Raw genomic sequence first — 22,936 nt, 5'->3', positions numbered from 1 at the left:
GCCACCTTGGTTTCAAGATAACTTATTGGAAATCTCTTGTGAACAATAAGCCTTGGCTGAAAACCTTGTATTTTTTAATTTTAATCCCCCCCCCCTTTTGGAGACATTTTAAAATGAGTTAGGTTGTTGGGTTTTGGATAGTTGTTGGTACCTTTGGATGGAGGACGGAAACAAGTCAGAACTGAAACGTGTGGCGGTGGCCGTTTGAAGGGAGGGCCCGGTTTGCGCCTGTAGTTTAATGTACCACCAGCCTTAGCTCCGAGGTGTCAAGGCTTGATGACTAGGTACTCCTCACACAACTCCCACCCAACTGAGCTGTACAAACCCCCCTGCTTTACGGCTGGTAGAGACCAAGGCTGGGTTGGTTGCGTTTCCTGGTCTTATTATGTAACCTATTTTTGCAGTTGTTCCACTGAGTAAACCTGTATCTTGGCTTATGTACCCTTTTGAAATAAACCTTCATAATCTGTAACAGCTGCCAGTAGCTGTCTGGATTGTCTGCTTGTGGAGAGCAAGGTGGGCTGGCTGTAGATACTGAGCTGCTCTTGCTGGAGAGGGGTGGCTTCCTCTCATTTCTTTCCCCCCCCCCATATTTTGAGGTCAGATCACAGTAAAACCAAGCGTGCAGATAAGCAGTCTGTGTAAATGAAAGCGGTAAGGAACTACCACCCCCAAAGTAAGTTTTGCATATCAGCCAGTTTCAAGGGCTGGTGAAACCAGGGCTTGAACAGATGCCAAGTTACCATTTGACCATCATGTGCCAGAGCCACAGGAGCGATTGTTATTACCAGCTTGTATCCTTTGCAGGAAACCGGGACCAGTCTAACGGACGAAGAAAGCCACCCATCTTTGGCTTTTAGGGTTGGGGCTTACTTCACTGATTGTACTTAATTCATGCCCTACCTTTTCCCCAATGGGGACTCAAAAGTGGCTTATATTCCATTTTGTCCTCATGTTAACTCTCTGAGGTACATTAGGCTGAGAGCGTATGATTGGCCCCCAGATCCTAGTACCACATGGGCTCGGAGCAATCTGGCTTATTCCCTACCACTGCCCTGCATGCTGGCCAGTTGGTTTGGCGATTCTTCTTTGTAGGAAAAAACTACCTCCAAAGCTGCCAAACCACAGCTACAAACTATGGTTCTTATCTACGAAGGCTTTGATGTCTCTTGGACTGTGGTGTGTAAATTTAACCAGTGCCACTTGTGCCAGCGTGGGAGACCCTTATTACCCCTTTACACATGGCTTTTCTCAAGGCTGGTTGTCCAGCTCTGCCACACATTTGACTGGTTGTAATTGGCCTCTTTTTGACTTCAGGGTTGTGCTTTTACAAGAGTTTCCAATGCACCAGACCTCTGGTGCAGGAATGTTCAGTTCTGGTTTAGTAAATACCCTTCAATCCCCATGTAACTGCAGAGGAAGGCACTGGCAAACCATTTCTTGCCATGAAAACCCCAAAAGGGGTCGCCATAAGTTGGCTGCGACTTGACGGCTCTTTACACACACCATGTAATTGAAGCTTATATGTTGCTGTGAGAAGGGGTGGGGGAGCAGCTGCTGAAGAGTAAAGGCAGATAGTGTCTTTGCTAGTGAGCTGAAAGCGAAAGTTCAACTAGCCACCCTGTGCCAGTTAACACTTACCCCCTGCTCTTAGTTCCTGAAGGGTAAGGGATACTAAAAAAAGTGGAAGGCAGCAGGAAAAGAGGAAGAAGCAGGCAGACTCGCTGAATAGTCAGCACGTCGTCAGAAGTTAAATTGTTTATTACATGAGGAAGTCACTTTGAAACTTAAAAATTATAAATATAAAAAAAAATTGAGAATGGCAACAGTTAATATCAAGACATCAACAGGATCCAACAGAAAACAGCCAGTTGCTGATCACAGTGTAACCCATGCAGAAGTTATCTGTCTTACTGAAAGCTGGCTTGTCGCTGAGCTGTGATTTGGGGGCTCTGCAAAGAGAAGGAATCCGGGAAGTGATGCGGGCGCATCGCCATCTACTTGTTCAAACACTGAAGGGCTCTGAAGTCTTTGGTTCCCCTCCGTGTGGCAGACCCCCACCCCCCATTCTGCCCCACAGTGCTGTTTGAGGAACAAAGTCCAGGTGGCATGGAGAAGCTGGGGGGGAAATCCCACCTCAGATTGTCCGTGGGTCGCTGGATGGCGCTACAAAAGGCGGCTCTTTGCAAGCCCGGGGGCCCTTGACAGCTGCAGGATGTGCTTGAACACAGCATGCGCGTACACAGGCATGTATGTCCGCCTTCCCTTCCAGCAGGGGAGAGGAAGTATCTGGGGCGCTGCCCCATCGACTGCTGCTGCCACCACCGAGAAGCAGCCACTGTAGCGCCGCTCAGGGCGGGCCGCTGGAGAAAACCAAGAAGCCTGACTGCTCAAGAATGCACTTGAGGACAACTAGCAGGGAGTTTTTTTGCTTGTTGTTTTTTTTTAGAAAAAAGCAACATCTTACAAGTGCCTTTTTTATATAAAATTACAAAACAGTATTTGGCAGTGCTCAAGTGGTAGTGATTTGTACACATCATTTACATCACCAGGGCAACGGAGCATCCTTCCGATAGCATCTTTCCTACTCAAAGCACAGATAAGGGCCTTAGGTGAACAACAAGGCCTCCCCTGTGGTGTCTTAACCCCTCATGCCGGACAGAAGTAATGCATTTGTACCAAAAAAAAAACCCCAAAGGACCAGGCTTTGTTGTATAACGAAACGTCAGAGAAGCTGGATTCCTAGTAAGGGGGCAGCAGTTGTATTTTGTTCCGTTGCCTACGCCTGCTCCAGAGCAAAATGCACTCAAGTCCTGTAGGACAGGAGGAAGTAGGAACCCCATGGAAGAGTTAAGAGACTTGGGCTCGAACCCTGCAAAATTACCTCCGGAACTGGGGCTGGACTTCCTGTGCCATTAGAGGATACCACGACCCATGCCCCCCTCCCCTTCAAGAGCTTCCAGGTGGCTGCCGCACGGGCGTCAGTTGTGCCCATGTTTACCTTCTGCAAGAACCATACTCTTAAATTGCCTAATCGGGCCCCAACTATTTGGCCTCCAGCCACTTCTTCGGTAGCCGGTCGTGTGTGACTGAAGCAGGGCCTGCGGCTGCTACCGTGCCAGCCAGCCACATCCACATTTGCAGCATTCCTTACAAGGGGTTCTGTCTTGAGACCGGGGGTGGTGGTGGTGGTACTAAAGCTGTAGCCCAGCTTTTTTGGTCACTGAGCATATGAGGGAGAACCCAAGGTTAAGAACGTGTTCCTCTCACGCTCTCTCTTGTGTGTTGAAGTCACCCAAATCATGCGCATGTAAAAAAAAAAAAAAACAGGCTGGGAGTATCACGCAGGCTCGCAGTCACATGTAAACAAACATTTGTAACTTTTCCCAAGAAGTGTTGAGAGAACTACAGTGCCAGCTTATATGTAAACAAAGTTAATGGGAAGGAGCACTTTTCTGAAATCACTATGGGAAATACAGATGAGGAAGAAGATACTGGGGGAAGTTTTAAGAGATACTCTTTACATATTTAAAGGTTGGCATGATACAAGGTAAATGGATTCCGTTCTGAATAAAGCTGTTACACTTGTGTCCCCCCCCCCTTTGACAGACATTTTAACTTTCCAGGCTAGTAGCTGAAGGCAACTATGTTCTTTCTCATCTTGATTTAAACAAGGCAAGTGCACAGTCCCCTAAGCTTCTCACGGGAATTAATGCCGGGGGGCATTTACCTCTGCTGAGAAGCAAGGTCTACGAATAGCCTCCCCGTCTCACAGCTCCAGAACACCTTAGGGCTGAGCGGCAGAACCAGTGTCATGAGAAACCTAAGCAGACTGCTCCCACAGGGGGCAAATTTAGCCTAACCTGATTGCCTTTAAATAACCATCCCTCCGTCACCAGCATCTATGCGGCAAGGCTGTTTGCCAAGGTTCATGTACAGGACAGATGAGTGAGCCTGCAATTCTCACAAGCATCTACGCACTGAGATACAAAAATGACCTGCAGGGTGGACAAGGCCCTCGTACTGCTCTCTGTTGAGAAGGATTGGGGGGGTTATTCCCCCCCCCCAAAATGCTCATGCACTCTGCCTAGACTTGCTGCGAGATGGCGCTTGTTAGTTTGCATCTCATTCCCAGCTGTGTCTCCCCCAGAGCGTCCTCTCAGACGGACGAGCGAGTCAACCCCCAGAAAAAAACAAAAATCCATGGGATTCACTCACAAAAGCCCCCGAGTGGAGCGGCTGTCTGTCGCACTCTGCGGAAGAAGTGTGCTTACGAGGGCCTGCACAGGCGTGGGACAGATTATCCAACTACAGTACACTTGATAAGGCATACAAGCACCCTCCCCCCGCCAAAATGACTTGTCCAAGGTACTTCCGGAGAAAAGGCAAGTGACAAGTGATTGTGGCATACCAGATTCTCCCGCGTAGAGAGGTCAATAAATAACAGGTCAAGCTCTGGCCTCGCTCACAAGGAAGCAATAAGACCAGTTACAGCCGGTTGGTTTAACCGCAGGTCCACGGGGCTGTTTTTCTTGCTTCCTTCAGCTCGTGAGACTGGTTCTCAGTCGCAGACGCCCACCTTGTGTGCCAACACAGGACAAGCCCAGGCTGAAGGCTGCTGAGGGGGACACCCGCCCTCCAGGAGAGCATGACGGCGTATGACAGACACTGCGCAGTGCCCAGAGGCTTGAAAGACGGTGTGGTTCTTTTGTGCTGATGCGCAGGCCTCCAACAGAAGCACACCAAGAAAACCAATCCCTGCCCTCCTTTCATCGCTGAGACAAGAAAGAGCTAACTCTCGTGTTCCCTGCAGTGCAAAACCTGCAGCAAGTGGGGGGACTCATCAACCAAGGCGCAGTTTTCTCCCCATGCTTCAGAAGCACAGGCGGCCGCATCCAGCTCCTGTGGAAAGACGTGTGGGCAATGGCCTCTGAGGGGCCATCAGGCACAGGCGGCGCGGGGGGCTTGGCGTCCACCCTTCGGATCCAAGGATCTGGCTGTTGAGTCCAGGCAGAATCCACCTGCTGTTATAGGATGGCACAGCTGTTCTTCTCTTTCTCTTTTTCTTTCTCTTTCTCCCGAGGTTCTTTGCGCTTCCGTTCGCTGCCCCCAGATTGTCTTCCTGTCGCTGGAGAAGCGGCTCCCGGCACCTGCTAGGAAGGGGAACGTGGCTTGTATGAATAATCATTCTGCTTAGGAACAGTAAGGCCACCACAAATACCAGCCACGCTGTGTCACACAAATTGCTGAACTTGTGGAGAGGGGGCATACAGCTACTGAAATCCCCTTTTGGCCTGTCACCAGAGGATGCTGAAAGCAGCCATCGCCAGCGTGAAGGCCTTCCGTCTGCAGCTGCCGGCATACTGTGGTCGTAACCCAAGAGGATAACTGTAGCTAGAACCACAAATGGAGGTCGTGGATTCAGTCCTTAACAAAAGCTCCCTGAACACTTCCGCTAAGCTTCATTTACCTTTTTTTAAATGGTCCCACGCCGCCGCCCCCCCCCCCGGCATACCTGGAGTGGAGCAGCTGCAGCAACCGCTGCTTGCTCTTGCTCTTGGTAGAACTGTGAGGCCCGCCTGTCCTCTTCTTCCTGGAGCTTCTTGGCCAGTTCGAGGTCACTGATTCCTTCCGGGAGCTGCTCCCAGTCAATGTCTTGGCTCTGCTGCTCTCGTTGCAGAGACAAGGCCATCAGGTAGTCCTAGGACGGAAACTTGACGTCACCGAACGGCCCCTTCTTCCCACCCCCCCAAGAGCCAGTTACGGGGATGTCAGCGACAGCCACAGGAACGCTGGGCCAGGGCGCACTGCTTGCATTCACACAGCGCAGCCAACAGGGTGCCCCGGTTACGAGTTACCCGCTACCCGAACATAGCAACAGCTTTGCTGAAACCAGGATTCAGCTACTTCATCGACTTCAGAGCCCTGCTGGATCAGACCCCAGCCTGATCACTCCCCGTTTAAAGCCTTCCAAGTTCACGGCCGTGACCACATCCTGTGGCAGCGGGTGCCACAATTTAACTACGCACCGTGTGAAGAAGTATTTCATTTATGTCATACCTTTCTCCCCTATGGGAACCCCAAAGCAGTCCAAGTTGTTCTCTTTTCCTCTATTTTATCCTCATCACAACTCTGTGGGGTGTGTTAGGCCGACAGCGGGACTGGCCCAGGGTCAGTCAGTGAGTTTCCACGGCCAAGTGGGAATTCAAACCTGGGCCTCCCAAATCCTAGTTTGACTACCCACTACGCCACATAGGTCATCACTCCTAGACTACCTGGCAATTGCTGGCTTCAACTGCCTGTGTTCTATAGGCAGGCTGCCTCTACACTCACATCACAGGAAAGCACAGCTAAGACTAACCGTGATTCGTAGACCACCTTCAAACCATGGTTTGATTCTGCTGGACAGAGCCTAGCTAACTATAGTGGGATGACCTGGTTCAGCCAGTAACACAAACCACCTATTTTAGCTCAACCAGTGCCTTCCTGCATTAAGCCTACAGAGTTTAGCCTAATGATTCTGCCTCCAGAGCAGGGAAGGGGAAGAAGAGGCTGTGGAACAAGGAAGTGTGAGGTGGGGGAGAAGAGGAAAAGATCACATTCCATCCCAGATGCGTAACCAGCAGAGCTGCCAGACAACATTCAAGGCTTACCTGGTCAATCTGATCTTGCTGCCCCCTGTATACAGTTTCTGGATCTGACGGAGGTCGCAGGTGGAATTCTGAGTCACAGAAATCTCCATCCCCATCCACGTTGTGTAAACTTTCCCAAACAACTTTATCTTCTGTAAGGAAACCCTGATCTGTCACCAAAAGGTAAAGCTGACCCTACACGGAAAGAATTTTTTTTAAAAAAACTGGGGAATTGATTGGGAAACAAGTCATGCAATCAGCAGATCCGGTGAACACTATGAAGTCAGTGGTGGCGTTCTGAGCTCACGGGTTCCAGAAGCTTGGCAAACACCTGTCGACACCGGCTGTGTGGCCGTACCGCTTCTCTTGGTCGGACATCAAGCCATGCGCAGCCACTCCAGGGAAATCCCTGACAGCAAAACAGAGCTATGTGGAAGGTTTAAAGGGCTAGCTGTTAACCCAGTATATTTCAGCTTTCCACTCTGAAAGCCTCCAAGGCCACTTAAAGGTAAAGGTCCCCTGTGCAAGCACCAGGTCATTCCTGACCCATGGGGGTGACGTCACATCCCGACGCTTCCTAGGCAGATTTTGTTTATGGAGTGGTTTTGCCAGTGCCTTCCCCAGTCATCTTCCCTTTACCCCCAGCAAGCTGGGTACTCATTTTACCGACCTCGGGAGGATGGAAGGCTGAGTCAACCTTGAGCCGGCTACCTGAAACCAACTTCTGTCGCAACTGAACTCAGGTCGTGAGCACAGCTTGGACTGCAGTTCTGCAGCTTGCCTCTCTGCGCCAAAGGCCACTTACAAGCATTAAATTAAATTGAAGCCGCACCATTAAAACAACAGAGCCAACTTTTAATAGTCAGCAATACAGACTCAGTATCAGTAACGCAGTAAGTTACTGTTCAGAATCTGGGTAAACAAGATGGATTTCATCAGACACACAAATGAGGGTGGAGGGGGTTCCATTACGGGGCTTCTCTTCCCCAGGAGCCTCTGCACAGATGGGGCAAACGCTCCAGGGACACAGAGCTAACAGAGGCCACGGCTGCAAACAGACCACTTAATCCACTGAATAATTCATCGGCTGTACATATTAGGAGAAGATTCTTAGAGATCAGCAAAAAGCCAAATCTTTATGTCTAAAGCACTGAAATGTACCTGCGCTCAAGATTCTTAAGCATGTACAGAAATCCAGCCAAGGAAAACATTATTAGAGGGCGGAGAACGCCCATAGAGGAAGCATCAGCTGGTCCTCCTGGGCCCTGCCCAGTTAAGTAACTGCTAAAGGGCCAACTCAAAGAAAGCCGCACGGCTTTCGGGGTGGGGGTGGGGCTTCAGGCCCGCGAGTATCACATTGACAGACTCCAACATGACAAAAACCGTTTATAGCCAGATACCTTATGTTTGGTCATGGTGCTAAAGTGGTTGTTTCTAAAGAACACACAAAGTTCTCCTTCTTGAACTGTGGAAGTTAACTCACATAATCCGTGGTAGGTCAACTGAGTGGCTGTGTTGTTTAGAAACTGCTCTGCCACAGTACCTGTGAAGACAAGACACCGTGTCTACACACACAGAACGCCACAACGGAGGCCAGGTGAGGTTTCATTCGTTAAAACTCCCGACACACAGGTCTGCCACGAGGCCAGCCTGGCACACCAGATGCCATCCACAGAATGGGTGGTGTGCAAGAGTTAGAGCAGGGAGAAGAATCATAGAGTTGGAAGGGACCACCAGGCCATCTAGTCTAATCCCCCTGCACAATGCAGGAAATTCCAAACTATCTCCCCCACAGACTCCCACTGACCCCTACTCCATGCCCGGAAGATTGCCAAGATGCCCTCCCTCTCATCATCTGCCTAAGGCCATAGAATCAGCTTTGCTGACAGATGGCCATCTTGCCTCTGCTTAAAAACCTCCAGGGAAGGAGCGCTTACCACCTCCCGAGGAAGCCCGTTCCACTGAGGAACCGCTCTGACTGTTAAAAAGTTCTTCCTAATGTCTAGATGGAAACTCTTTTGATTTTATTTCAAACCGTTAATTTCAAAAGATGGCAGTTCCAGACTATAAGAAGTCTGCTTTATGGTAAAACTGAGGGAATGAGTTAGGAAGTTGCAAACCACTTGGGATTTGGACCTGCCAAATCAAAAGAGCATGAATGGAGAAAGAAAAAAGCATTAAAATATTTTTGAAAATTGATTTTTAAAATTCATGGCCATGGAACTGAGAATTCTGGATATGGCAGACTCAAGATCTACCTGCTGAAGGAATATTCAGCTGACTATTCTCCTTACACTGAACACAGCACCAGAGCTAGTTTTAACCGCAAAAGCAGTTCACCCACCTTCATCAACCAGCTCACTGTTGTCCGACTGCTTACAGCATATGATTTTCTCCACCAGCTGATTGTAGCTACAGTTACCAACCGCTTTCACAATGTCAGCGATCTGGAAGGAAAGCCCCATTTTGACTTAACACGTTACCTCTATCATGAGAAAATGTAATTCCGAGTACTACTTTTGAACACTGTATACAGCTCTACCTCATACAGAAGGACACGGACGGTTAAACGAGTGAGAATTGTACACGGCAGCTTTTCCGATACGGAGCAGAGACCAGAACGGGATCAGCGGCACACCCACGCTTGCTCACCTGAGGGTCCACCAGCCACCCGTGGTACAGCGGAATATCAAGAAGGTCAAACACGATGCATTCAGGTGTGTACTCGAAGACCCGCACCCCGGTGAACTTCACGTTGACATCCAGGCCTGTCTGAAGCTTGTGCAAGATTGCCATGGCGTCGCTCATATTCTGCCAAAAAAAGAGACGGACACACGTCACCGTTTGCATCAGGCCACACACAGAAGCACACCCCTACGTTAATATTTTAAAAGCAGGTCGTACATTACAGTGAAATCTCTGAAGTGCTGGACCGTAACGCTAGAGGAGGACGATTGACCGCACCAAAGACGATCCAGCATTTACAAGGACCACCACCAGGTCATAAATCGATTATATGCTCCATTTCTGATAGGTTAGTATTTACCAAGCTGCACTAGTAAAGTGTCCAAACAATTTATAGTGACCGTTGTTTCTAACATTTATTGGTAATTCTCAGGCACTTCTAAGAGTCTTTGACAAGTAACCCAATCTCATCCTAATGCACTGGTATGTGTTCACAAATACCAAGTCAGGTTGGCCGATGTCCAGAATAAAGGAACTGCTTCTGAGATCATGACTTACTAATGATATTTTACTGGAGGATTTAACCCCTTCCTGTTCATTTTCCAGATATTTAAGAAATTCATGAAAATAAAACGATGTAAAAAACCAGAATCATCTATCTGTCCTGGCCAAAAACCCTTAATTTAACTAAGACAAATTACTGGGTCTGACTAGCTGTTCTAAGAGAGGGGAAGGGCGATCTTGCCCCATTCCCCTTCTCACTGCCCCTCATAGATTTTCCCAATGTACATTCCACAGTCCCCCACATGGCGGTGGAAAGGGGCCACTCCTCCAGGTGCTACAAGAAAAGCTGGTAGAATTCAGCCCAAGGAACAGACAATCCCATCTGAGGCAAAGAGTCACGAGATTAGATTGCATCATCTGCTTCGCAGGAAAAAAGATGCCATTTCCAGGCGCCCAAAGCAACATCACGTATTTTCTATACACTAAAAGGTTCTTTTTTTTACTTAGGAGGAGTCCCTGACCAACAAAGACTCAAAGACTCACTGTGAATCAGATTCTACAGAAGCCGTAATTAGCAATTTCACAATACAAATAGAATGTGCCTGCTTTTAATTCACTCCTAGAAAGTGTCGCTTCCTCCCTAGAAGAACTCGTTATTACCTGCTCGTAGTTTAGGCGCTGTATTTCAGAAATCTCTTTTGGTTTGGCATCGAGGATGTAATCTCCTGGAAGAGAAGAGACTCATTGGAAAGCTGCAGCACCACAATTCAAAGAGGGCTGTTATACGCAACTTCAAGACTTCAGGCAAAGCTCAGACCTGAGCCGACATCAAGAATTAAGCAACCACCACCACGCCAGAAGTGAGCTGCTACTAACCCAAGCATCAGAGGGGCCAAGCAACCCAGCAGCAGCATTCAAGTCAGAGAAGCCGGCATCTTAAGCCATTATTAGTATCTTGACATACTGCACTTCCATGTTCATACTGAGAAACTACTCAGTGTATGAACATTTCCAAATAACCTGTTGTGATAAAATGAAGGTTTTCTTAAGATGGCTTGACCTTTCTAACCCCAACTTCTGATTTATTCTGGAACAGAATATCTTGAAGCGCTGAGAGGGCAGTTTTAAGTCACAGGAACGTGGCATTCTTCAACTCTGGCCTTGTTAGTGCCTGACTACTATTTTGTACGTGCCCACCTGGGCAAAAGCAGCGATTCTCCTTAAATCATCTGCTTGACCCACAATGACAGAAGCATCCTTGTGAGGGCTTTTTGCCTTGCATATCCACTACGGCAAATTATGTTTGAGAACTGGTGGGCATTGTTTTTACTGCCAATTTAGAGGCCAGCGCATCACTTCCTCCTTGCAAAAACAGAAGGTGACCGAGGAGGGGCAGGGCCTGAGGTTCAGGAGCTGATATCCAAGCTAAGCTCATCACCAAAGCAGGCAAGTTGACTCCCTCGTGGATCTGAAGTGAGCTAATCTCATTTTGGTACTGTCTTGGTCCTTTCTACATTTAACAACTCCTGAACATCTTGTATTAGAAAAGCCGTATTCTGCCAGAGCCTGGCCCGTTTGTGCCAATTCATCTCAAACCCAGATCACACGTAGAAAGCTGTCAGTACTCACCTAGATATTCCATCAACTGTTCAGCAGTTATGATTTCCATCATTGGTGGCAGCTTTACCTGGGAAAGAATGTAAACGTCAGAGGTTGCAGAATGGAAAAAGCTCCTAATGTCTAGTTGGAAACTCTTTTGTTTTAATTTCCACCCGTTGTGGATTTCAGTTACCAGAGCTACTAGCAATTTTCTATATTCTGCAGAAAGTTGTCAATATCATACTTGAAAGTGATAAAATTGACCAACAAAACAGAATTTCCAGTACAGAAATCCTAAACTGAACTGCACCTGAAGTCAGTGGGCTTACGGGGGCGTAAACCCTTCTGAGGACTGTACCGGAAACTCCCTCAGAAGCAGCTGTGCCTGAAAGCGGACCGTTATCAGCCTACTAGGCAAAGCATATTTGCACATACTAGAAGGCATTCGCACACATGCTTTTTAAAGAAAGTTAACACACCTGGTACAAGGTCTGCTCTGATCCACAAGAGGAAAGAGAACTGTTTTTTTTTACTACCCACCAAACAGCACCCAAGCACAACCCAAAGCCATTAGTATGAAGCCAGTCACCGTGTCCTGATGTCTGTGTCCAAACCAGCAACACCCAGGAAAGCTTGCTCAGGAGGGAGTGTGGGAACTGTGAGCATAGCTCAGCCCTGCATTGGCAGCCCTGAACAACACAGCCAGGATATAAAGAGCAACACAGAAACCCAAGTGTGTGGGGCGGCACGTGGCATTCCCACACAGCGCTTCCTTCAGTGGCAGGAAACTTTTCACAACTTTTACAAATACACCGTGGTGTGTTTGCTTCTGGCAAGTAGCCTATCAGCGGGCCAGCGTTACCTGCGTGCCAGAAACAGTGCGTGCATGTATCACACAACTCCTTTTACAAATAATGTGACTTCCAAAACGGGACACCTAGATTCAGGTCCAGCTGCACCTTGGAGACCCAACAAGATTTTCGGGGTATAAGCTTTCAAGAGTCAAAGGTCCCTTCATTGGCTATCTGACAAATTGAATCTAGCTGTTCTCCTGCAGGCCAGCTGTCAAGATGGGAAACGACTGTTCCTCCACATGCCTGCCTCCCCTCTGTTCGGTATTCTGGTTAAGTCTCTAGCGCCCTACCATTACGTACGAACAATCAGGCCAATTTCACATCCCAGTTTGGGGGGGAGCCTGGGTCCGCCATCTCAACAGGAAGCCACAGTCTATCCTGTCTTTCCCAACAATGCACACATTTCCTGCACTGTTTCCATTTGCAACGCACCTTATGTGCACACTTCAGACGGCGCAACGTAGTCTCGAGCCGATGGCAGATGTGCCGTTTCACAAGACTGCGTGTGCTTTCCAAAATTAGAAAGGTTCCTACAGTTAAAGCTCGGAACAGTACACAAAAGAGATCTTTCCGCAGAGGGCGGCGGTGCTGAGTCCCAGGCCACCTGGGTCGTTTTTCCTTTCGGCGCCGGGCGGAAAAGAAGGTTTGCTGAACAAACAGTAGGATGCAACCCGTCCCTCCAAGCAGCCATGGAAACACGGAGATCTGTGGAGGGGGGGCTAAGGGCACCTCCCTGGTTTTTGCTACAGACCTTCAACAGAATTTCACAGAATGGACTCCCCTCACCACGATTCCCACCAGACAGCTCTTCTGCCCCGAGAAAAATAAGCTTGAAGCATTTCTGTTCCCTCCTTCAGATTTGAACACACATGAAGCTGCCTTCTACTGAATCGTACCCGCCCCTTGGTCCATCAAAGTCAGTATTGTCTACTCTGACCAGCAGCGGCTCTCCAGGGTCTCAGGCAGAAAAGGGTCTTTCACATCACCTTACTTGCCTAGTCCCTTTAACTGGAGATGCCACTTGGGATTGAACCTGGGACCTTCTGCATGCCAAGCAGATGCTCTACCACTGAGCCACGACACCTCTCCATAGCACTCCAGGGTCTCCGGCTGAGGTCTTTCACATCACCTGCTTGCCTAGTCCCTTGAACTGGAGATGCTGCCAGGGATTGAACCTGAGACCTTCTGCATGCCAAGCAGAGGCTCTACCACTGAGCCACAGCCCCGCCAGCTCCAACCGACCATGAGGTGCTGCAGGCAACACCCTGGCCTGTCAGGCCTGGGCCCTCCCCAGCCTTTGCTGCCTGCCAAGCACCTGCTGGACTGGGGAGCTCTGCCCCACCCAAGGCTCCCCTCCACAGCCGAGCGAGCCCATGGCAAGCAGGCTGTTCTCCAGGGCTTCCCAGCACCTGGGTTAACCCTGGAGGTGGCCAGCTCCCGGCTGGGAAATGCCACAGCGGGGTATGATCACGAACACATGATGCTGCCTTCTACTGTATCAGACCCCCCTTGGTCCATCGAAGTCAGTATTGTCTACTCAGACCGGCAGCGGCTCTCCAGGGTCTCAGGCAGGGGTCTTGCACATCATCTGCTTGCCTGGTCCCTTTAACTGGAGATGCCACCGGGGATTGAACCTGGGACCTTCTGCATGCCAAGCAGAGTCTCTATGAACTGAGCCACAGATCCTCCCCATACAGCCCATCTTCTCCAGGGCAGCTGGCCCCTGTCGCTTAGAGGTCAGGTGTGATGCCAGGAGGGAGAAGGGCCGTGGCTCAGAGGCAGAGCCTCTGCTTGGCATGCAGAAGGTCCCAGGTTCAATCCCCAGTGGCATCTCCAGTTAAAGGGACCGGGCAAGGACGTGATGGGAAAGACCTCAGCCTGAGACCTGGGACAACAGCTGCTGGACTGAGTAGAGAATCCTGACTTTGATGGGCCAAGTATAAGGGGCCGTGGCTCAGTGGCAGAGCCTCTGCTTGGCATGCAGAAAGTCCCTGGTTCCATCCCCGGCAGCATCTCCAGTTAAAAGGGACCAGAGGCAAGGAGGTGATGTGGAAGACCCTTTTCTGCCTGAGACCCTGGAGAGCCACTGTGGGTCTGAGCACACAATACTGACTTTGATGGACCAAGGGTAGGGTGGGGGGTTCTGGTTTAGCATCAAGCAGCTTCGTGTGGTAGTTGCCGGGGATTGAACCTGGAGCCTTCTGCATGCCAAGCAGAGGCCCTACCGCTGAGCCATGGCCCCTCTCCATGGCTCTCCAGGGTCTCAGGCAGAGGTCTTTCTCATCACCTACGTGCCTGGTCCCTTCAACTGGAGATGCCAGGGATTGAACCTGGGGCCTTCTGCATGCTGAGCAGGTGAACACATAAGGCTGCCTTATCCTGAATCAGACCCTCGGTCCATCCAAGTCAGTCTTGTCTACTCAGACCGGCAGCGGCTCTCCAGGGTCTCAGGCAGGGGTTTTTCGCATCACCTCCTTGCCTGGTCCTTTGAACTGGAGATGCCACTGGGGACTGAACCTGGGACCTTACCACTGAGCCACAGTCTCTCCCCATGAAGCTGCCTTCTACTGAATCAGACCCTTGGTCCATTGAAGCCAGTATTGTCTACTCAGAATGGCAGCGGCTCTCCAGGGTCTCAGGCAGGGGTTTTTCCCATCACCGACTTACCCGGTCCCTTGAACTGGAGATGCCACTGGGGACTGAACCTGGGACCTTCTGCATGCCAAGCAGAGGCTCTACCACTGAGCCACAGTCTCTCCCCATGAAGCTGCCTTCTACTGAATCAGACCCTTGGTCCATCCAAGTCAGTATTGCCTACTCAGACCGGCAGCGGCTCTCCAGGGTCTCAGGCAGAAAAGGGTCTTTCCCATCACCTACCTGCCTAGTCCCTTCAACTGGAGATGCCACCGGGGATTGAAACTGGGGCCTTCTGCATGCCAAGCAGAGGCTCTGCCACTGAGCCACAGCTCTTCTCCATGGCTCTCCAGGGTCGGGGGGGGGGGCTGGGAAATGCCACAGCAGCCCGTCCCATCACCACCACCAGGGCAGCCGGGGGGGGGGGGTCTAGGGGTGACGCCCGGGAGGCCGGCCCACCCCCACGCTTGCAGCAGCCGCCGCAGCCCCCCTCGCCGCCCCGTGTGTGTGTGTGTGGGGGGGGGGGGGGTGCGTGTGACGGGTGTCCCGGCTCACCTTCCAGGCCAGGAGGAGGGCGTTCATGATGGCGAGGAGCGGGCAGGGCCCGTTCTCGTTCTGCGTGACCACGGGCGTGTTCTCCTCCTTCCAGCGCACCCACTTGAGGTGGTACACCGACTGGCCCGGGAAGCGCTCCTTGGGCGGAGGGGGGGGCGGAGAGGCGGCGGCGGCGACGGTGGCCGTCGAGGGCCCCCCTTCCCCGTCCCCTCCCCCTTCGCCCTCCGCCGCCGCCGCCTCCTCAGAGTCGCTGTTGAGGTCGGAGCTGCTGGGGCCGCTGCACGAGTGGAGGTTGGCGAAGGACTCGTCCTCGGGGCTGCGCGACTCCTCGCGGCGGGAGGAAGACGACGACGACGACGAGGCCGAGGAGGAGGCCGAGGAGGGGCGCCGCCCGGCCCCGCCCGGCCCGCCCGCCGGAGGGGAGCCGCCGCGCCCGGCCTCCTGCGCGGCAGGGCCCGGAGGCGCGGCGGGGCAGGCCGAGGGCGGCGCCGGGCTCGCCATCGCCGGACGGCCGCCTCACAGGCCCGCCCGACGCCGAGGCTCCTTCCCCTGCAGGCCCGACGCCGCCATGACAGGGGCGACGCCGCCCCGCCCCGCCCCGCGCGGGAGGGAGGGAGGGAGGGCGGGGCCCGGGCGCGCGCGCGCGTGCGCGGAGGAGGGGGGGAGGAGGGGCGGGGCCGCCCCGGACAGCCAATCCGCTGGGCGGTGCCTGGGGAGACGGAACTAGGCGGCGCTGTCTCGCCAGGAGGAGGAGGAGGAGAAGGAGGAGGAGGCGGCGGCCCGGTGGAAAGCGGCGCCAGGACGCCGTGGCCGGACGCGGGGCCCTTTCTCCACCCCCGTGCGTGCTTTTATAAAAATATTAATAATAGTATAAAATAATATGATAATAAAAGTATAAAAGAATAAAAGTGATAATAATAAAAATAACAATAGTATAAAATAATATGATAATAAAAATATAATAATAAAAGTAGTAATAAAATAATAATAGTATAAAGTATAATAAAATATAAAAATGATAATAAAAGTAATAATAAAAATAATAATAATAGTATAACATATAATAAAAATATAAAAATAATAATAGTATAAAATATAATAAAAATATAAAAGTGATAATAAAAGTAGTAATAATAATAATAGTGTAAAATGATATAATAATAAAAATATAAAAGTAATAATAAAATTATAATAGTATAAAATATAATAATAAAAATACAATAATAATAATAAAGTAGTAATAATAATAAATAATAATAAATATAATAAAAGTGGGGGGATTGTTCACTGACTGGCGCATCATAAGGATGTAAGGAAAGGCCCTGCTGGATCAGACCCAGGCCCCATCCAGTCCAGCCAGCAGTCTGTTCACACAGAGGCCAACCAGGAGCCTCTACGAAGCCCACAGCAAGACCACTGCAGCAGCATTTATTCTGTCTGTGTTTCACAGCACCGAATATATTTGGCATGCTCCTCTGATACCGGAGAGAATGGGTATGCATCATAACTACTATGCATAAGGACGTAAGGAAAGGCCCTGCTGGATCAGACCCAGGCCCCATCCTGTCCAGCAGTCTGTTCACACAGGGGCCGACCAGGCGCGCGCACACACACACACACACACACACACAGACTGAAATCTTTCCTCCCACCCACTCCTCCGTTAAGTTTCGTTTCTCCCTGCCAGAGAACAATAGAGCTCTATTCAGATGTAACAATGCTCACACAGGCGGGGTAGAAGGTCAATGACATTGCAGTGCCAAGCTGCATCGAATTTTGTTGGAATGTCAAATGTCTATAAAACCTCTTGCATTGCGCCCCCCCCCCCGGGGTATGACAAGATAGCAGAGCTCATTAGTCTGCTTCTGGGATCACCCGGTCTGACTCCTTGGCCAATAAAGCAAGCTGTGAAGCTCACCCCAGCCTCCTTGTCCTCATTACGCCATTGGACTCTATGGTAATGGGGAGACTACATCACCAGGTGCCTCTAGGAAGCCCCCAAACAAGACGGCTGCCACAGCATTATTATCCTGCCTGCGCTCTACAGCACTCAGTATGCTCTTAAGAACAAAAGAAAGACCCTGCTGGATCAGACTAAGGCCCACCAAGCCCAAGTGGCCAGCCAGGGGCCTCTAGGAAGCCCACAAACAAGACAACTGCAGCAGCTCCGTCCTGCCTGTGTGGCACTTAATATATTCGGCATGCTTCTCTGATCCTGGAGAGAATAGGTATGCATCTTGACTAGTAGCCATGGATAGCCCTCTCCTCCATGAACTTGTCCACTCCCCTCTTAAAGCCCTCCAAGTTGGCAGCCATCATCACATCCTGGGGCAGGGAGTTCCACCATTTAACTATGCTGACTCTTCTGTGCTATGTAAATATGAGGGGGCTGCCCGATGCCCCCTCCCGCCAGTTCTGGGACCCATGGCAATGCTTGGGAGGCCTCCAGCTTGGTGAACTCATGCTGAAGTAACTCCACCCCAAAGTCTTTGTCCTTTTCCTAAACCCCCTGCCCTTTCCATGCAGAGTCACTCTTTCCACACTTTAGGGGCTCTTGATAAACTCCGCACCAGACCGTCTGTGGCTTATCCTTACAGGGCATCTGGCCAGCCCCTTGTGGGAAACAGATGCTGGACTGGATGGACCCACCTCGGTCCGATCCAGCAGGCCTCCTCTGCAGCAGGGGTGTGTCTTGCTTGCTCCTGCTACTCTGGAGTAGTTGGCTGCGGAATAACAATAACACACACTCAAGGAGGAAGAAAGGGAGGCCCCTTGCCACTGGGGGGGACTGGAACCAAAACACCAGCCGTTGGCCTTCCGGGAAACAGCTGCTTCCTGTGTTAAGCTACAGAGGTGGCCCCTCCCACCTCTGCAGCCCTTCTCTGTCAACAGCCGTTCTGAAAAGTTGCTCTGAAGTCGGGTAACTTGCCGTGAAAAAAAGGAATCCTCTACTGGTTTGACGACAAGAAAACCAAACAAATATGTATATATTGCCATAAAATCCTGACTTTGTAAAAAGCTCCCAAATCACATGCTGCAAATCTAGCATTGAGATCCAGGAACCACTGTGACGGTAGAGGTCAAGCTCGACGCCTCTCAAAGACGCCTCTCAAAGCCCACCCAGCAGGGCCCAAGGAGGCGCATCTGCCATGTGGCTGCTGTTCATTTTTGTGTCCTGACTGGGCTTCCGAGGCTCCCGAACCAGCGGTGGAGCTGGTTAAAGAGGCAGCTTAAAAATGGTTTAAATAAATTTTAAACAAATACATGTGGCTGCAGACCTTTACAGTGGGTACTGCTGAAATTCCAACTTCTGCTCAGTTGGTTGTGCACAAAGAGGCCCCCTCCCTGCTGTCCAATGGCACACACCCCTTAAGTAGAGATCACTGGTTAAATGTTCGAATTAGGCCAACGAGAAGCTTCAGTGTTGCCACTGTCTGGCCTGCTGCCCTCACTGAGCCTCTGAACAGCCTGGCATCTGGCTTTTCAGCTATTCCAGTAATCATGATTTTACTGGTGAGAATTTTACCGGCAGAGGCCAATGTTGTATAGGAGGGGAGAACAAGGTAAACTGCTTTGGGTCTCCACTGGAGGGGGCTATAAAGTAAGTAAATAAAGTTTTTTTAAAAAAATCACTACCAATAATAAGCATGATGTAACTCAACAGGATTTTAATAGCAGGCAATGATCCCATATTATTCATTTTGTGCCCTTCTCTAGGAAGAAACCAGACTTACTCTCCCTTATTTCACTACTGATCCGAATTCTCACATTGGGCCTTCATAGAGTGGACTGAACTATTCTGTTCTTGCATCTTGCTTTGACCTTTTGCAAGGAGATCTGCCGTCTCAAACAAGAACACTTAATAACCAATTTCCAGGTGATTTCCTTGCATAATTCCACAGTAGGTGTGGGGGGTGTTACTTTAAGCAACACAGAGGAGGAAGTCCTGCCCTGATGCTGGGCCGACCCATTGATCCTGGAATAATTCAACGGAGCAGGAGTACGCCGGATATGATCAAGAAGTGATTTGGGATGGAAAGCACAATCGTAGGCACTGCAACACCGCCTTGCCCTCTAAACCGAGCTGCTAGGCAAGTCTGTGAGGGTGTCCCCGGAGCATCTCTGCTTGTGCCGCAAGACCCAAAGTTTCATCCCAGAGCCAGGCGCAACAGCTGCTGAGGCCCAGCTCTGTGGCTCCTGTTCCTCAGGCCCCACGTGAGTTCCTGGAAGGGATGTGTGGAATCAGCAAAGAGACTGGACAGGAGCCAGGCCGAGAGAAAACAGAGCTGCTGGTGACGAAGAGGCGTCAGACGCTGTCCCGCACCTTGCAAATGCCAAGCTGCAGAAGCTTTGCTGACAGCCCAGTCGGCAGCCAGCCTTGTTTACTAAATCCATGGAATTTACTTATTCGTTTCGCACAGATTTAGGACCCCACTCCCCCCAAAATTCACTCCCTCTAAACACACTCCCCTCTTCCGGAAGCCAGTGAGGCAGAGCCAAACATGATCCGGGAGCTGTTGCCTTTCCAAGGGGACACTGGAGCCCTCCAGGGGCAGCCAGCCAACAATCCCTCAGCCATCCATTCAACATGGTCAAAGAATCATAGAGATGGAAGGGACCACCAGGGTCATCTAGCCCAACCCCCTGCACAATGCAGGACATTCACAACTACCTCCCCCCCCCACACCCCCAGTGACCCCTACTCCAATAGTCCTGAGCTCATGTGACCAGGAACGGGCTCAGCGTCTGCATTCCACCTTGGAATAGGGTTGCCAACCTCCAGGTGCACCCCGGAGATCTCCCAGAATGACAACTCCTCTCCAAACTACACAGGTCAGTTGCCCAGGAGACAGTGCCAGCTTTGGAGGGGAGGGGGCTCTTTGGCATTATGCCCTGATGAGGAGGTCCCTCCCCACCTCCATCCTCTCCAGGAATTCCCCAGCCTGAAGCGGGCCGCTCTGCCTTCGGAGGGTTTGCGCAAGGGATTTGCACGCTGCAATCCTATGCGTGCCCCGGTACTCAAGAGCGCTGAAGAAGGGAATGTTGACTCTGAATCATAGAATCCCTCTCATCATCTGCCTAAGGTCACAGAATCACCATTGCTGACAGATGGTCATAGAATCATGGAGTTGGAAGGGACCACCAGGGTCATCTAGTCCAACCCCCTGCACAATGCAGGAAATTCACAACTACCTCCCACACACACACACACACACGCAGTGACCCCTACTCCATGCCCAGAAGATGGCCAAGGTGCCCTCATAGAATCCTAGACTTGGAAGGGCCCACCAAGGCCATCTAGTCCAACCCATTGCACAAGGCAGGGCATTCACAGCTACCTGGACTAACTGGGGCCTCTTGGACGCGACTCCAGCTGTGCTTCTGCGGAAGCGCCCTGCGTGCAACCACGCGGCCAAAGCCCCGCTCACACGCACACCCAGGTCACTCCACCACCCCAGGAAACCCCCCCCCACGGGGAGCTCCTGCGCACGCGCGACGAAAACAACAACAACCCGGGGTGGAGGGCGGCACGTGACGAGGAGGGCGGGGCCTCGGCTGGGTCGGCCGGGGTTGGCTGCGGCGCGACGGAGGGGGAGGAGGGCGCGCTCGCGCGGGGCTGACAGACAGACAAGGCGGGGGGCGGGGCCTCGTCGCCGTCGCCCCGCCCTCCCCCGCCTGGCGTCGCTCTGCCGCGGCTGCCCCGGGGAGGCAGGGCGTGCGCGCGCGCGCACCGTGGGAAGAAAGAGCGGAGGGAGCGAGGGAGGGGGGTGCGCGCGCGCGCGAGGCGGGGGCGCGCCTCAGCCGGAGCGGGGCCCTCGCTGAGGTACTTTGGCGGCGGCCCGGGCCCGGCGGAGAAGGCTGAGGCGGCAGAGCGAGGGAGACGCCCGCCCGCCCCCGGCCCTCCTCCCCCCCCCCGGGGCGGATGCTTTGTGGGTAGGAGGCGGCGAGGGAGCGCGAGGCGGCCGGCCTGGGCTGGGGCTGAGGCGGCAGGCGGCAGGAGGCCTGGGCCGGGGGTCGAAGATGGTGGTGCTGGGGCGGCTCCTGCTGCTGCTGGGCTCCTGGGCGGCCGGCGCCGGAGGTAAGCGGACCCGCGGCCTGGCTCCCTCCCTCAGCCGGGCGGGAAGGGAGGGAGGGAGGGGGGGTCTCTCTCCTCAGAAGGGGCTCCCCTCCCCCACCCACCCCCCCGCGGGCGAAGGCGGTGTCTCCCCCTCAGGCCTCCCCCACCCCCACCTCCCTTTCTTCCCTCTCCCACTTCCCCCTCGGAGATCCCCGCTGCACGGAGGCCGGGAGGGAGGGGGGGAGGGCCCGGCGGCGGGATCCGGCCTCGCTCTCCGCCCGCCTCCCCCGCCCGGCCTGGCCTGGCCTCCGTGCAGCGAGTGGGGGGTGGGGAGTCCCGGGCTCGCCTGGGCCAGGGGCGGTGGGGGGGGGAGCGGAGGCGCCCCGCGGGGACTGAGCCGGGGGCCTCCTGCTATGCCCAAGCAGAGCCTCTGCCACTGAGCCACGGGCCCCTCCTCGGGAAGCTGCCTTCTGCTGCTGAACCAGACCGCCCCCCTCGGTCCACCCAAGTCAGTCTTGTCTACTCAGACGGGCAGCGGCTCTCCAGGGTCTCAGGCACAAAAGGGTCTTTCCCCTCCCCTCCCCTCCCCTCCCTGCCTGGTCCCTTTAACTGGAGATGCCATTGAGATTGAACCTGGGACCTTCTGCATGCCCAGCAGGTGCTGTGCCACTGAGCCACGGCCCCTCTCCAAGGCTCTCAGGCAGGGGTCTTTCCCATCACCTACTTGCCTAGTCCCTTGAACTGGAGATGCCGCTGGGGATTGAACCTGGGACCCTCCTGCATGCCCAGCAGAGGCTTCGCCACTGAGCTCACAGCCCCCTCCCCAGGGCTCTCCAGGGTCTCAGGCTGAGGTCTTTCACATTGCCTACTTGCCTGGTCTCTTTAACTGGAGATGCCGCTGGGGATTGAACCTGGGACCTCCTGCATGCCGAGCAGAGGCTCCGCCACTGAGCTCACAGCCCCCTCCAAAATACACACAAACACATGAAGCTTCTTTCTAATGAATCAGACACACACACACCCTTGGACCATCCAACTCAGTATTGTCTACTCAGACTGGCAGCAGCTCTCCAGGGTCTCAGGCAGAAAAGGGTCTTTCACATCCCCTCCCTGCCTGGGCCCTTGAACTGGAGATGCCAGAGATTGAACCTGGGACCTCCTGCATGCCAAGCAAAGGCAGTACCACTGAGCTCTACAGCCTCTTCCCCATTACGCCACTCTTGCACATATCTAGGTGCAAGTGGGAAGGGAGAGGCCTCCAAGCCCTCCTGCCCCAGCCGGTGGGTGGGGCCAATGGGGTTCTGCAGAGAAGAAGAAGGGGCCCAGAGAAGAAGAGGTCCTTTCTCTGCAAACCCAATCACCCCCACCTGCTGCCCTGGACAGGAGGGCTCAGAGGCCTCTCCCTTCCCACTTGC

General features: G+C 52.4%; 2 protein-coding genes across 2 annotated transcripts in view; one reads left to right on the top strand and one right to left on the bottom strand.

Moving 5' to 3' along the window:
• Window positions 1-5,027: 5,027 nt before the first annotated feature.
• On the bottom strand, window positions 5,028-15,964 carry MINDY2 (MINDY lysine 48 deubiquitinase 2). Its single transcript, XM_056866024.1, has 10 exons — window positions 15,878-15,964; window positions 15,464-15,790; window positions 11,451-11,508; window positions 10,482-10,546; window positions 9,285-9,443; window positions 8,977-9,079; window positions 8,033-8,175; window positions 6,654-6,827; window positions 5,516-5,701; window positions 5,028-5,153 (listed from the first exon to the last, which is right to left on the bottom strand). The coding sequence occupies exons 1-10, from the start codon at window positions 15,962-15,964 to the stop codon at window positions 5,028-5,030; spliced, it is 1,428 nt and encodes a 475-aa protein (XP_056722002.1).
• Window positions 15,965-21,484: 5,520 nt separating this feature from the next.
• The window catches only part of ADAM10 (ADAM metallopeptidase domain 10), a 33,779-nt gene continuing 32,327 nt past the window's right edge, over window positions 21,485-22,936 (top strand). The window contains exon 1 of the mRNA XM_056865964.1: window positions 21,485-21,542. Coding sequence (XP_056721942.1) covers window positions 21,485-21,542 — 58 coding nt within the window. The remainder of the gene's footprint in view (window positions 21,543-22,936) is intronic.

The sequence above is a fragment of the Euleptes europaea genome, chromosome 20, assembly GCF_029931775.1.
Source record: "Euleptes europaea isolate rEulEur1 chromosome 20, rEulEur1.hap1, whole genome shotgun sequence".
In the NCBI taxonomy this organism is placed as follows: Eukaryota; Metazoa; Chordata; class Lepidosauria; order Squamata; family Sphaerodactylidae; genus Euleptes; species Euleptes europaea.
The sequence above is the reverse complement of the archived record's forward strand: the minus strand, read 5'-3'. Positions and strand labels throughout refer to the sequence as shown.

Excerpts from the sequence above, each read along its gene's own strand:
- MINDY2 (XM_056866024.1), bottom strand. The coding sequence starts at position 15,964 with ATGGCGAGCCCGGCGCCGCCCTCGGCCTGCCCCGCCGCGCCTCCGGGC. Across the intron at positions 6,828-8,032 it reads GCACCATGACCAAACATAAG|GGTCAGCTTTACCTTTTGGT; the intron begins GTATCTGGCTAT and ends CTTTCCGTGTAG. Across the intron at positions 5,154-5,515 it reads CTGCAGCTGCTCCACTCCAG|CAGGTGCCGGGAGCCGCTTC; the intron begins GTATGCCGGGGG and ends TCCCCTTCCTAG.